This window comes from Telmatherina bonti (genome assembly GCF_933228915.1).
Source record: "Telmatherina bonti genome assembly, chromosome: 23".
In the NCBI taxonomy this organism is placed as follows: Eukaryota; Metazoa; Chordata; class Actinopteri; order Atheriniformes; family Telmatherinidae; genus Telmatherina; species Telmatherina bonti.
Window position 1 is genome coordinate 30370981 of NC_136632.1, and position 16237 is coordinate 30387217.

General features: G+C 53.8%; 1 protein-coding gene across 1 annotated transcript in view; it reads right to left on the reverse strand.

Annotated features, from left to right (window-relative positions):
• LOC306773581 (UPF0606 protein KIAA1549) overlaps nt 1-16237 on the reverse strand; it is a gene marked incomplete at both ends in the record, with an annotated part of 124866 nt that overhangs the window by 21281 nt on the left and 87348 nt on the right. Inside the window, 5 exons of the mRNA XM_079263436.1 lie at nt 3959-4194; nt 4294-4499; nt 5040-5173; nt 11848-12053; nt 12121-12305. Coding sequence (XP_079119562.1) covers nt 3959-4194; nt 4294-4499; nt 5040-5173; nt 11848-12053; nt 12121-12305 — 967 coding nt within the window. The remainder of the gene's footprint in view (nt 1-3958; nt 4195-4293; nt 4500-5039; nt 5174-11847; nt 12054-12120; nt 12306-16237) is intronic.

Consider the following 16237-nt stretch of genomic DNA (forward strand, 5'->3'; position numbering starts at 1 on the left):
CCACATCATCCTGTAGACCTAAAGACACTTCCACATCATCCTGTAGACCTAAAGACACCTCCACATCATCCTGTAGACCTAAAGACACTTCCACATCATCCTGTAGACCTAAAGACACTTCCACATCATCCTGTAGACCTAAAGACACCTCCACATCATCCTGTAGACCTAAAGACACCTCCACATCATCCTGTAGACCTAAAGACACTTCCACATCATCCTGTAGACCTAAAGACACTTCCACATCATCCTGTAGACCTAAAGACACTTCCACATCATCCTGTAGACCTAAAGACACTTCCACATCATCCTGTAGACCTAAAGACACTTCCACATCATCCTGTAGACCTAAAGACACCTCCACATCATCCTGTAGACCTAAAGACACCTCCACATCATCCTGTAGACCTAAAGACACTTCCACATCATCCTGTAGACCTAAAGACACTTCCACATCATCCTGTAGACCTAAAGACACCTTCCACATCATCCTGTAGACCTAAAGACACTTCCACATCATCCTGTAGACCTAAAGACACCTCCACATCATCCTGTAGACCTAAAGACACTCCACATCATCCTGTAGACCTAAAGACACTTCCACATCATCCTGTAGACCTAAAGACACTTCCACATCATCCTGTAGACCTAAAGACACTTCCACATCATCCTGTAGACCTAAAGACACCTTCCACATCATCCTGTAGACCTAAAGACACTTCCACATCATCCTGTAGACCTAAAGACACTCCACATCATCCTGTAGACCTAAAGACACTTCCACATCATCCTGTAGACCTAAAGACACTTCCACATCATCCTGTAGACCTAAAGACACCTCCACATCATCCTGTAGACCTAAAGACACTCCACATCATCCTGTAGACCTAAAGACACCTCCACATCATCCTGTAGACCTAAAGACACCTCCACATCATCCTGTAGACCTAAAGACACCTCCACATCATCCTGTAGACCTAAAGACACCTCCACATCATCCTGTAGACCTAAAGACACTTCCACATCATCCTGTAGACCTAAAGACACCTCCACATCATCCTGTAGACCTAAAGACACCTCCACATCATCCTGTAGACCTAAAGACACCTCCACATCATCCTGACATCATCCTGTAGACCTAAAGACACTTCCACATCATCCTGTAGACCTAAGACACTCTCCACATCATCCTGTAGACCTAAAGACACTTCCACATCATCCTGTAGACCTAAAGACACTTCCACATCATCCTGTAGACCTAAAGACACTTCCACATCATCCTGTAGACCTAAAGACACCTCCACATCATCCTGTAGACCTAAAGACACCTCCACATCATCCTGTAGACCTAAAGACACTTCCACATCATCCTGTAGACCTAAAGACACTTCCACATCATCCTGTAGACCTAAAGACACTTCCACATCATCCTGTAGACCTAAAGACACCTCCACATCATCCTGTAGACCTAAAGACACTTCCACATCATCCTGTAGACCTAAAGACACCTCCACATCATCCTGTAGACCTAAAGACACTTCCACATCATCCTGTAGACCTAAAGACACTTCCACATCATCCTGTAGACCTAAAGACACCTCCACATCATCCTGTAGACCTAAAGACACCTCCACATCATCCTGTAGACCTAAAGACACCTCCACATCATCCTGTAGACCTAAAGACACTTCCACATCATCCTGTAGACCTAAGACACTCCACATCATCCTGTAGACCTAAAGACACCTCCACATCATCCTGTAGACCTAAAGACACTTCCACATCATCCTGTAGACCTAAAGACACCTCCACATCATCCTGTAGACCTAAAGACACCTCCACATCATCCTGTAGACCTAAAGACACCTCCACATCATCCTGTAGACCTAAAGACACTTCCACATCATCCTGTAGACCTAAAGACACCTCCACATCATCCTGTAGACCTAAAGACACCTCCACATCATCCTGTAGACCTAAGACACTTCCACATCATCCTGTAGACCTAAAGACACTTCCACATCATCCTGTAGACCTAAAGACACTTCCACATCATCCTGTAGACCTAAGACACTTCCACATCATCCTGTAGACCTAAAGACACTTCCACATCATCCTGTAGACCTAAAGACACCTCCACATCATCCTGTAGACCTAAAGACACTTCCACATCATCCTGTAGACCTAAAGACACTTCCACATCATCCTGTAGACCTAAAGACACTTCCACATCATCCTGTAGACCTAAAGACACTTCCACATCATCCTGTAGACCTAAAGACACCTCCACATCATCCTGTAGACCTAAAGACACTTCCACATCATCCTGTAGACCTAAAGACACTTCCACATCATCCTGTAGACCTAAAGACATCTCCACATCATCCTGTAGACCTAAAGACACCTCCACATCATCCTGTAGACCTAAAGACACCTCCACATCATCCTGTAGACCTAAAGACACTTCCACATCATCCTGTAGACCTAAAGACACTTCCACATCATCCTGTAGACCTAAAGACACCTCCACATCATCCTGTAGACCTAAAGACACCTCCACATCATCCTGTAGACCTAAAGACACTTCCACATCATCCTGTAGACCTAAAGACACTTCCACATCATCCTGTAGACCTAAAGACACTTCCACATCATCCTGTAGACCTAAAGACACCTCCACATCATCCTGTAGACCTAAAGACACTTCCACATCATCCTGTAGACCTAAAGACACCTCCACATCATCCTGTAGACCTAAAGACACCTCCACATCATCCTGTAGACCTAAAGACACTTCCACATCATCCTGTAGACCTAAAGACACCTCCACATCATCCTGTAGACCTAAAGACACTTCCACATCATCCTGTAGACCTAAAGACACCTCCACATCATCCTGTAGACCTAAAGACACCTCCACATCATCCTGTAGACCTAAAGACACCTCCACATCATCCTGTAGACCTAAAGACACTTCCACATCATCCTGTAGACCTAAAGACACTTCCACATCATCCTGTAGACCTAAAGACACTTCCACATCATCCTGTAGACCTAAAGACACCTCCACATCATCCTGTAGACCTAAAGACACCTCCACATCATCCTGTAGACCTAAAGACACTTCCACATCATCCTGTAGACCTAAAGACACCTCCACATCATCCTGTAGACCTAAAGACACCTCCACATCATCCTGTAGACCTAAAGACACCTCCACATCATCCTGTAGACCTAAAGACACTTCCACATCATCCTGTAGACCTAAAGACACCTCCACATCATCCTGTAGACCTAAAGACACCTCCACATCATCCTGTAGACCTAAAGACACTTCCACATCATCCTGTAGACCTAAAGACACCTCCACATCATCCTGTAGACCTAAAGACACTTCCACATCATCCTGTAGACCTAAAGACACTTCCACATCATCCTGTAGACCTAAAGACACCTCCACATCATCCTGTAGACCTAAAGACACCTCCACATCATCCTGTAGACCTAAAGACACCTCCACATCATCCTGTAGACCTAAAGACACCTCCACATCATCCTGTAGACCTAAAGACACCTCCACATCATCCTGTAGACCTAAAGACACCTCCACATCATCCTGTAGACCTAAAGACACCTCCACATCATCCTGTAGACCTAAAGACACCTCCACATCATCCTGTAGACCTAAAGACACTTCCACATCATCCTGTAGACCTAAAGACACCTCCACATCATCCTGTAGACCTAAAGACACTTCCACATCATCCTGTAGACCTAAAGACACCTCCACATCATCCTGTAGACCTAAAGACACTTCCACATCATCCTGTAGACCTAAAGACACTTCCACATCATCCTGTAGACCTAAAGACACTTCCACATCATCCTGTAGACCTAAAGACACTTCCACATCATCCTGTAGACCTAAAGACACTTCAGGTACCGTTTTATCAGGTACCGTTTCCTGGAATCGGTGGGGGTTGTGGGTGACGCGGCGTCTGCCTGCAGGATACAGTCCATGTGGTCGTGAGCTGAGCTGTAGAGTCGCTGTGCCACTTCACTCTGGACCGGTCCATCTCCGAAGGCATCCATGATGTCATCCATAGAGGGAAACTCACACTGGCCCCGCCTCTTCGCACGCTGCCGCAGTTTGTTCCTGTGATGCTCGATCTCAGACTTGTGCCTCAGTGCTACCTGCAGGAAGGTGATATGTTGTCTCAGCTGATGTGCATGTATGATATCATGTAGAACTGGAACCTTGGTGACACAACGTGTTCTGTGTGATCATCCCACCTCTGTGTTGACCTTTTCTGTGAGGGAGGGACTCAGCTGTGGCGGGGCCTGGGGAGGGGGGCTTGGTCGTGGCTGCATGGCGATGAGCTGGACCTTGTTGGCCTGACGACGGTTGCCATCAGAAGAACCGCGGGAAAGACGGTCAACATGGTCAAAGATGGAGGATGAGGACAGAAGCTCGTCTGGACCACTGCCTGATGGAGCAGCTGCAGGAGGTCAGAGGTCACACGGTTATCATACGGTTCATCACAACAACAGTCCCAGAATTAACTTTACCAGCAAACATGTTCACACCTGGCGAAAGAAGGTGGAGCTAAATCCACATCTAATTAGCTTCATCCAGGTGTTCCAGTGCTCACTCACAACCAGAAAACCTGACGTCTAACTCATCCATCAGCTCAAAATCACTAAAATATGATGACTCTGCGCCTCGAGAGGACACGCGTCCGCAGGTGTTACAAACCAGGACCATCAATTTTTAAATCATTCAACCATCTTCAGGTTCTGCATCATTTCTAAACATTTCTTCTGACAAACAAGGAGGTTTGAAGACTTTTCTGTCCACGTGACTGAAAATGATGCGACCCACAGGTCATGTGTATGTGGAGGAAAATGATGTTATTCAGGTTGCCATGGAGACGTACCCAACTTGCTCCTCCCTTCAGTCACCAGTGCATGAAAGAGAAAGAAACACCTTCACTCATTCCCACATTTCAACTCTGACATCACAAACATGATGATGTCACAGACGCTACCATTTTTTGGTGTCTTCCTTTGTTTCCCTTCGCTGGGCGTGGCCACAGGTCTCGTACTTTCCTCTGCAGACTCCCTGCCGCTTGATTGGTCGCTTCCTAACGAGTCCCCGTCGGATGGGCTAAGCCTGACAAGGGACAGGTGAGGGACAGGTGTAAACAGGTGGTGGACAAGTGAGGGACAGGTGAGAGACAGGTGGTGGACAGGTGGTGGACAGGTGAGGGACAGGTGTAAACAGGTGGTGGACAAGTGAGGGACAGGTGAGAGACAGGTGGTGGACAGGTGGTGGACAGGTGAGAGACAGGTGGTGGACAGGTGGTGGACAGGTGAGAGACAGGTGGTGGACAGGTGAGGGACAGGTGTAAACAGGTGGTGGACAAGTGAGGGACAGGTGTAAACAGGTGGTGGACAGGTGAGGGACAGGTGTAAACAGGTGAGGGACAGGTGGTGGACAGGTGAGGGACAGGTGGTGGACAGGTGAGGGACAGGTGTAAACAGGTGAGGGACAGGTGTAAACAGGTGGTGGACAAGTGAGGGACAGGTGTAAACAGGTGGTGGACAGGTGGTGGACAGGTGAGGGACAGGTGGTGGACAGGTGAGGGACAGGTGGTGGACAGGTGAGGGACAGCTGGTGGACAGGTGAGGGACAAGTGGTGGACAGGTGGTGGACAGGTGAGGGACAGGTGAGAGACAGGTGAAGGACAGGTGGTGGACAGGTGAGGGACAGGTGAGGGACAGGTGGTGGACAGGTGGTGGACAGGTGAGGGACAGGTGGTGGACAGGTGAGGGACAGGTGTAAACAGGTGGTGGACAAGTGAGGGACAGGTGAGAGACAGGTGGTGGACAGGTGGTGGACAGGTGAGAGACAGGTGGTGGACAGGTGGTGGACAGGTGAGAGACAGGTGGTGGACAGGTGGTGGACAGGTGAGAGACAGGTGGTGGACAGGTGAGGGACAGGTGTAAACAGGTGGTGGACAAGTGAGGGACAGGTGTAAACAGGTGGTGGACAGGTGAGGGACAGGTGTAAACAGGTGAGGGACAGGTGGTGGACAGGTGAGGGACAGGTGGTGGACAGGTGAGGGACAGGTGTAAACAGGTGAGGGACAGGTGTAAACAGGTGGTGGACAAGTGAGGGACAGGTGTAAACAGGTGGTGGACAGGTGGTGGACAGGTGAGGGACAGGTGGTGGACAGGTGAGGGACAGCTGGTGGACAGGTGAGGGACAAGTGGTGGACAGGTGGTGGACAGGTGAGGGACAGGTGAGAGACAGGTGAAGGACAGGTGGTGGACAGGTGAGGGACAGGTGAGGGACAGGTGGTGGACAGGTGGTGGACAGGTGAGGGACAGGTGGTGGACAGGTGAGGGACAGGTGGTGGACAGGTGAGGGACAGATGGTGGACTGGTGAGGGACAGGTGAGGGACAGGTGGTGGACAGGTGGTGGACAGGTGAGGGACAGATGGTGGACAGGTGGTGGACAGGTGAGGGACAGATGGTGGACAGGTGGTGGACAGGTGAGGGAAAGGTGGTGGACAGGTGAGGGACAGGTGAGGGACAGGTGGTGGACAGGTGAGGGACAGATGGTGGACAGGTGAGGGAAAGGTGGTGGACAGGTGAGGGACAGATGGTGGACAGGTGAGGGACAGGTGGTGGACAGGTGGTGGACAGGTGAGGGAAAGGTGGTGGACAGGTGAGGGACAGGTGAGGGACAGGTGGTGGACAGGTGAGGGACAGATGGTGGACAGGTGAGGGAAAGGTGGTGGACAGGTGAGGGACAGGTGGTGGACAGGTGGTGGACAGGTGAGGGACAGGTGGTGGACTGGTGAGGGACAGGTGGTGGACAGGTGAGGGACAGGTGGTGGACAAGTGAGGGACAGGTGAGAGACAGGTGAGGGACAGGTGGTGGACAGGTGAGGGACAGGTGGTGGACAGGTGGTGGACAGGTGAGGGACAGGTGGTGGACAGGTGAGGGACAGGTGGTGGACAGGTGGTGGACAGGTGAGGGACAGGTGGTGGACAGGTGGTGGACAGGTGAGGGACAGGTGAGAGACAGGTGAAGGACAGGTGGTGGACAGGTGAGGGACAGGTGGTGGACAGGTGGTGGACAGGTGGTGGACAGGTGAGGGACAGGTGGTGGACAGGTGAGGGACAGGTGGTGGACAGGTGAGGGACAGGTGGTGGACAGGTGAGTGACAGGTGAGGGACAGGTGAGGGACAGGTGGTGGACAGGTGGTGGACAGGTGAGGGACAGGTGGTGGACAGGTGAGGGACAGGTGGTGGACAAGTGAGGGACAGGTGAGGGACAGGTGGTGGACAGGTGAGGGACAGGTGAGGGACAGGTGGTGGACAGGTGAGGGAAAGGTGGTGGACAGGTGGTGGACAGGTGAGGGACAGGTGAAGGACAGGTGGTGGACAGGTGAGAGACATGTGAGGGACAGGTGAGGGACAGGTGAGGGACAAGTGGTGGACAGGTGAGGGACAGGTGGTGGACAAGTGAGGGACAGGTGAGAGACAGGTGAGGGACAGGTGGTGGACAGGTGAGAGACATGTGAGGGACAGGTGAGGGACAAGTGGTGGACAGGTGAGGGACAGGTGGTGGACAAGTGAGGGACAGGTGAGAGACAGGTGGTGGACAGGTGAGAGACAGGTGAAGGACAGGTGGTGGACAGGTGGTGGACAGGTGAGAGACATGTGAGGGACAGGTGAGGGACAAGTGGTGGACAGGTGAGGGACAGGTGGTGGACAAGTGAGGGACAGGTGAGAGACAGGTGAGGGACAGGTGGTGGACAGGTGAGAGACAGGTGAAGGACAGGTGGTGGACAGGTGAGGGACAGGTGAGGGACAGGTGGTGGACAGGTGGTGGACAGGTGAGGGAAAGGTGAGAGACAGGTGAGAGACAGGTGGTGGACAGGTGAGGGACAGGTGAGGGAAAGGTGAGAGACAGGTGAGGGACAGGTGGTGGACTGGTGAGGGACAGGTGAGAGACAAGTGGTGGACAGGTGAGGGACAGGTGGTGGACAGGTGAGGGACAGGTGGTGGACAGGTGAGGGAAAGGTGAGAGACAGGTGAGAGACAGGTGGTGGACAGGTGAGGGACAGGTGAGGGAAAGGTGAGAGACAGGTGAGGGACAGGTGGTGGACAGGTGAGGGACAGGTGAGAGACAAGTGGTGGACAGGTGAGAGACAGGTGAGGGACAGGTGGTGGACAGGTGAGGGACAGGTGGTGGACAGGTGGTGGACAGGTGAGGGACAGGTGAGGGACAGGTGGTGGACAGGTGAGGGACAAGTGGTGGACAGGTGAGGGACAGGTGAGAGACATGTGAGGGACAGGTGGTGGACAGGTGAGAGACAGGTGAGGGACAGGTGGTGGACTGGTGAGGGACAGGTGAGAGACAAGTGGTGGACAGGTGAGGGACAGGTGAGAGACAGGTGAGGGACAGGTGGTGGACAGGTGAGGGACAGGTGGTGGACAGGTGAGGGAAAGGTGAGAGACAGGTGAGAGACAGGTGGTGGACAGGTGAGGGACAGGTGAGGGAAAGGTGAGAGACAGGTGAGGGACAGGTGGTGGACAGGTGAGGGACAGGTGAGAGACAAGTGGTGGACAGGTGAGAGACAGGTGAGGGACAGGTGGTGGACAGGGGAGGGACAGGTGGTGGACAGGTGGTGGACAGGTGAGGGACAGGTGAGGGACAGGTGGTGGACTGGTGAGGGACAGGTGGTGGACAGGTGAGGGACAAGTGGTGGACAGGTGAAGGACAGGTGGTGGACAGGTGAGGGACAGGTGAGGGACAGGTGGTGGACAGGTGGTGGACAGGTGAGGGACAGGTGGTGGACAGGTGAGGGACAGGTGGTGGACAGGTGAGGGACAGATGGTGGACTGGTGAGGGACAGGTGAGGGACAGGTGGTGGACAGGTGGTGGACAGGTGAGGGACAGATGGTGGACAGGTGGTGGACAGGTGAGGGACAGATGGTGGACAGGTGGTGGACAGGTGAGGGAAAGGTGGTGGACAGGTGAGGGACAGGTGAGGGACAGGTGGTGGACAGGTGAGGGACAGATGGTGGACAGGTGAGGGAAAGGTGGTGGACAGGTGAGGGACAGATGGTGGACAGGTGAGGGACAGGTGGTGGACAGGTGGTGGACAGGTGAGGGAAAGGTGGTGGACAGGTGAGGGACAGGTGAGGGACAGGTGGTGGACAGGTGAGGGACAGATGGTGGACAGGTGAGGGAAAGGTGGTGGACAGGTGAGGGACAGGTGGTGGACAGGTGGTGGACAGGTGAGGGACAGGTGGTGGACTGGTGAGGGACAGGTGGTGGACAGGTGAGGGACAGGTGGTGGACAAGTGAGGGACAGGTGAGAGACAGGTGAGGGACAGGTGGTGGACAGGTGAGGGACAGGTGGTGGACAGGTGGTGGACAGGTGAGGGACAGGTGGTGGACAGGTGAGGGACAGGTGGTGGACAGGTGGTGGACAGGTGAGGGACAGGTGGTGGACAGGTGGTGGACAGGTGAGGGACAGGTGAGAGACAGGTGAAGGACAGGTGGTGGACAGGTGAGGGACAGGTGGTGGACAGGTGGTGGACAGGTGGTGGACAGGTGAGGGACAGGTGGTGGACAGGTGAGGGACAGGTGGTGGACAGGTGAGGGACAGGTGGTGGACAGGTGAGTGACAGGTGAGGGACAGGTGAGGGACAGGTGGTGGACAGGTGGTGGACAGGTGAGGGACAGGTGGTGGACAGGTGAGGGACAGGTGGTGGACAAGTGAGGGACAGGTGAGGGACAGGTGGTGGACAGGTGAGGGACAGGTGAGGGACAGGTGGTGGACAGGTGGTGGACAGGTGAGGGACAGGTGGTGGACAGGTGAGGGAAAGGTGGTGGACAGGTGGTGGACAGGTGAGGGACAGGTGAAGGACAGGTGGTGGACAGGTGAGAGACATGTGAGGGACAGGTGAGGGACAGGTGAGGGACAAGTGGTGGACAGGTGAGGGACAGGTGGTGGACAAGTGAGGGACAGGTGAGAGACAGGTGAGGGACAGGTGGTGGACAGGTGAGAGACATGTGAGGGACAGGTGAGGGACAAGTGGTGGACAGGTGAGGGACAGGTGGTGGACAAGTGAGGGACAGGTGAGAGACAGGTGGTGGACAGGTGAGAGACAGGTGAAGGACAGGTGGTGGACAGGTGGTGGACAGGTGAGAGACATGTGAGGGACAGGTGAGGGACAAGTGGTGGACAGGTGAGGGACAGGTGGTGGACAAGTGAGGGACAGGTGAGAGACAGGTGAGGGACAGGTGGTGGACAGGTGAGAGACAGGTGAAGGACAGGTGGTGGACAGGTGAGGGACAGGTGAGGGACAGGTGGTGGACAGGTGGTGGACAGGTGAGGGAAAGGTGAGAGACAGGTGAGAGACAGGTGGTGGACAGGTGAGGGACAGGTGAGGGAAAGGTGAGAGACAGGTGAGGGACAGGTGGTGGACTGGTGAGGGACAGGTGAGAGACAAGTGGTGGACAGGTGAGGGACAGGTGGTGGACAGGTGAGGGACAGGTGGTGGACAGGTGAGGGAAAGGTGAGAGACAGGTGAGAGACAGGTGGTGGACAGGTGAGGGACAGGTGAGGGAAAGGTGAGAGACAGGTGAGGGACAGGTGGTGGACAGGTGAGGGACAGGTGAGAGACAAGTGGTGGACAGGTGAGAGACAGGTGAGGGACAGGTGGTGGACAGGTGAGGGACAGGTGGTGGACAGGTGGTGGACAGGTGAGGGACAGGTGAGGGACAGGTGGTGGACAGGTGAGGGACAAGTGGTGGACAGGTGAGGGACAGGTGAGAGACATGTGAGGGACAGGTGGTGGACAGGTGAGAGACAGGTGAGGGACAGGTGGTGGACTGGTGAGGGACAGGTGAGAGACAAGTGGTGGACAGGTGAGGGACAGGTGAGAGACAGGTGAGGGACAGGTGGTGGACAGGTGAGGGACAGGTGGTGGACAGGTGAGGGAAAGGTGAGAGACAGGTGAGAGACAGGTGGTGGACAGGTGAGGGACAGGTGAGGGAAAGGTGAGAGACAGGTGAGGGACAGGTGGTGGACAGGTGAGGGACAGGTGAGAGACAAGTGGTGGACAGGTGAGAGACAGGTGAGGGACAGGTGGTGGACAGGGGAGGGACAGGTGGTGGACAGGTGGTGGACAGGTGAGGGACAGGTGAGGGACAGGTGGTGGACTGGTGAGGGACAGGTGGTGGACAGGTGAGGGACAAGTGGTGGACAGGTGAGGGACAAGTGGTGGACAGGTGAGGGACAGGTGAGAGACATGTTAGGGACAGGTGGTGGACAGGTGAGGGACAAGTGGTGGACAGGTGGTGGACAGGTGAGGGACAAGTGGTGGACAGGTGAGGGACAAGTGGTGGACAGGTGAGGGACAGGTGAGAGACATGTGAGGGACAGGTGGTGGACAGGTGAGGGACAGGTGGTGGACAGGTGAGGGACAAGTGGTGGACAGGTGAGGGACAAGTGGTGGACAGGTGAGGGACAGGTGGTGGACAGGTGAGGGACAGGTGGTGGACAGGTGAGGGACAAGTGGTGGACAGGTGAGGGACAAGTGGTGGACAGGTGAGGGACAGGTGGTGGACAGGTGAGGGACAGGTGGTGGACAGGTGAGGGACAAGTGGTGGACAGGTGAGGGACAGGTGGTGGACTGGTGAGGGACAGGTGAGAGACATGTGAGGGACAGGTGGTGGACAGGTGAGGGACAAGTGGTGGACAGGTGAGGGACAGGTGGTGTACAGGTGAGGCACAGTTGGTGGACAGGTGTCTGACCTCCCCCGGCGCCGACCCGATCGTGGCGCCTTGGTGACCGGTCCTTTGGATTTTGGGGTGTTGAGGTCACCGCCGTCGGAGGGCGTGGCCTCCTTCATGGGGGCGGGCAGCGGTCCGGGCTCCTGGATCACCATGATGTCGTCTTTGCTGTGCTGACCCAGGTGCAGTTTGGCAAAATCGAAGCCTTTGACGCTTGGAGCCTGAAGCTAAAGAGGACAAAGGTTTCAGTGGACATGACGGATGAGAAGACATTTCTTCCCATCTATCGCTGACCTTTTGTCTCTGCTGGATCGTGTTGATGGTGTCCGGCTGGAACTCCAGCTTTTCAGAGCCGCACAGCTTCCAGTAGAGGATGATGATGATGAAGACAGCCAGGAGGACAGGAACAACTACGCCTACGATCAGCCAGATGCTGCTGCTCTGAGTCTCCGCCGGAGGGACGGACAGTGTCTCCACAGCTGGACACACAGAGGGGAAGGTGATTAACAGGGGGGAAACAGGGGGGAGACAGGGGAGAGACAGGGGGGGAGACAGGAGTTAGACAGGTAAGAGACAGGTTAGTTAGTCTCATGGACAGGTGAGGGACAGGTAGGTTAGTCTCATGGACAGGTGAGAGACAGGTTCGTTAGTCTCATGGACAGGTGAGGGACAGGTTAGTTAGTCTCATGGACAGATGAGGGACAGGTTCGTTAGTCTCATGGACAGGTGAGGGACAGGTTCGTTAGTCTCATGGACAGGTGAGGGACAGGTTCGTTAGTCTCATGGACAGGTGAGGGACAGGTTCGTTAGTCTCATGGACAGGTGAGGGACAGGTTCGTTAGTCTCATGGACAGGTGAGGGACAGGTTCGTTAGTCTCATGGACAGGTGAGGGACAGGTTCGTTAGTCTCATGGACAGGTGAGGGACAGGTTCGTTAGTCTCATGGACAGGTGAGGGACAGGTTCGTTAGTCTCATGGACAGGTTCGTTAGTCTCATGGACAGGTGAGGGACAGGTTCGTTAGTCTCATGGACAGGTGAGGGACAGGTTCGTTAGTCTCATGGACAGGTGAGGGACAGGTTCGTTAGTCTCATGGACAGGTGAGGGACAGGTTTGTTAGTCTCATGGACAGGTGAGGGACAGGTTCGTTAGTCTCATGGACAGGTTCGTTAGTCTCATGGACAGGTGAGGGACAGGTTCGTTAGTCTCATGGACAGATGAGGGACAGGTTCGTTAGTCTCATGGACAGGTGAGGGACAGGTTCGTTAGTCTCATGGACAGGTGAGGGACAGGTTTGTTACTCTCATGGACAGGTGAGGGACAGGTTCGTTAGTCTCATGGACAGATGAGGGACAGGTTCGTTAGTCTCATGGACAGGTGAGGGAAAGGTTCGTTAGTCTCATGGACAGGTGAGGGACAGGTTCGTTAGTCTCATGGACAGGTGAGGGACAGGTTCGTTAGTTTCATGGACAGGTGAGGGACAGGTTCGTTAGTCTCATGGACAGGTGAGGGACAGGTTCGTTAGTCTCATGGACAGGTGAGGGACAGGTTCGTTAGTCTCATGGACAGGTGAGGGACAGGTTCGTTAGTCTCATGGACAGGTGAGGGACAGGTTCGTTAGTCTCATGGACAGGTGAGGGACAGGTTCGTTAGTCTCATGGACAGGTGAGGGACAGGTTCGTTAGTCTCATGGACAGGTGAGGGACAGGTTCGTTAGTCTCATGGACAGGTGAGGGACAGGTTCGTTACTCTCATGGACAGGTGAGGGACAGGTTCGTTAGTCTCATGGACAGGTGAAGGACAGGTTCGTTAGTCTCATGGACAGGTGAGGGACAGGTTCGTTAGTCTCATGGACAGGTGAGGGACAGGTTCGTTAGTCTCATGGACAGGTGAGGGACAGGTTCGTTAGTCTCATGGACAGGTGAGGGACAGGTTCGTTAGTCTCATGGACAGGTGAGGGACAGGTTCGTTAGTCTCATGGACAGGTGAGGGACAGGTTCGTTAGTCTCATGGACAGGTGAGGGACAGGTTCGTTAGTCTCATGGACAGGTGAGGGACAGGTTCGTTAGTCTCATGGACAGGTGAGGGACAGGTTCGTTAGTCTCATGGACAGGTGAGGCACAGGTTCGTTAGTCTCATGGACAGGTGAGGGACAGGTTCGTTAGTCTCATGGACAGACGAGGGACAGGTTCGTTAGTCTCATGGACAGGTGAGGGAAAGGTTCGTTAGTCTCATGGACAGGTTCGTTAGTCTCATGGACAGGTGAGGGACAGGTTCGTTACTCTCATGGACAGGTGAGGGACAGGTTCGTTAGTCTCATGGACAGGTGAGGGACAGGTTTGTTACTCTCATGGACAGGTGAGGGACAGGTTCGTTACTCTCATGGACAGGTGAGGGACAGGTTCGTTAGTCTCATGGACAGGTGAGGGACAGGTTCGTTACTCTCATGGACAGGTGAGGGACAGGTTCGTTAGTCTCATGGACAGGTGAGGGACAGGTTTGTTACTCTCATGGACAGGTGAGGGACAGGTTCGTTAGTCTCATGGACAGGTGAGGGACAGGTTCGTTAGTCTCATGGACAGATGAGGGACAGGTTCGTTAGTCTCATGGACAGGTGAGGGACAGGTTCGTTAGTCTCATGGACAGGTGAGGGACAGGTTCGTTAGTCTCATGGACAGGTGAGGGACAGGTTCGTTAGTCTCATGGACAGGTTTGTTAGTCTCATGGACAGGTGAGGGACAAGTTTGTTAGTCTCATGGACAGGTGAGGGACAGGTTCGTTAGTCTCATGGACAGGTTCGTTAGTCTCATGGACAGGTGAGGGACAGGTTCGTTAGTCTCATGGACAGGTGAGGGACAGGTTTGTTACTCTCATGGACAGGTGAAGGACAGGTTTGTTAGTCTCATGGACAGATGAGGGACAGGTTCGTTAGTCTCATGGACAGGTGAGGGAAAGGTTCGTTAGTCTCATGGACAGGTTCGTTAGTCTCATGGACAGGTGAGGGACAGGTTCGTTAGTCTCATGGACAGATGAGGGACAGGTTCGATAGTCTCATGGACAGGTGAGGGACAGGTTCGTTAGTCTCATGGACAGGTGAGGGACAGGTTCGTTACTCTCATGGACAGGTGAGGGACAGGTTCGTTAGTCTCATGGACAGGTGAGGGACCGGTTCGTTAGTCTCATGGACAGATGAGGGACAGGTTCGTTAGTCTCATGGACAGGTGAGGGACAGGTTCGTTAGTCTCATGGACAGGTGAGGGACAGGTTTGTTACTCTCATGGACAGGTGAGGGACAGGTTCGTTAGTCTCATGGACAGGTGAGGGACAGGTTCGTTAGTCTCATGGACAGGTGAGGGACAGGTTCGTTAGTCTCATGGACAGGTGAGGGAAAGGTTCGTTAGTCTCATGGACAGATGAGGGACAGGTTCGTTAGTCTCATGGACAGGTGAGGGACAGGTTCGTTAGTCTCATGGACAGGTGAGGGACAGGTTCGTTAGTCTCATGGACAGGTGAGGGACAGGTTCGTTAGTCTCATGGACAGGTGAGGGACAGGTTCGTTAGTCTCATGGACAGGTTTGTTAGTCTCATGGACAGGTGAGGGACAGGTTCGTTAGTCTCATGGACAGGTGAGGGACAGGTTCGTTAGTCTCATGGACAGGTGAGGGACAGGTTCGTTAGTTACATGGACAGCTGAGGGACAGGTTCGTTAGTCTCATGGACAGGTGAGGGAAAGGTTCGTTAGTCTCATGGACAGGTTCGTTAGTCTCATGGACAGATGAGGGACAGGTTCGTTAGTCTCATGGACAGGTGAGGGACAGGTTCGTTAGTCTCATGGATAGATGAGGGACAGGTTCGTTAGTCTCATGGACAGGTGAGGGACAGGTTCGTTAGTCTCATGGACAGGTGAGGGAAAGGTTCGCTAGTCTCATGGACAGGTGAGGGACAGGTTCGTTAGTCTCATGGACAGGTGAGGGACAGGTTCGTTAGTTTCATGGACAGGTGAGGGACAGGTTCGTTAGTCTCATGGACAGGTGAGGGACAGGTTCGTTAGTCTCATGGACAGGTGAGGGACAGGTTCGTTAGTCTCATGGACAGGTGAGGGAAAGGTTCGCTAGTCTCATGGACAGGTGAGGGACAGGTTCGTTAGTCTCATGGACAGGTGAGGGACAGGTTCGTTAGTTTCATGGACAGGTGAGGGACAGGTTCGTTAGTCTCATGGACAGGTGAGGGACAGGTTTGTTAGTCTCATGGACAGGTTCGTTAGTCTCATGGACAGATGAGGGACAGGTTCGTTAGTCTCATGGACAGGTGAGGGAAAGGTTCGTTAGTCTCATGGACAGGTGAGGGACAGGTTCGTTAGTCTCATGGACAGGTGAGGGACAGGTTCGTTAGTTTCATGGACAGGTGAGGGA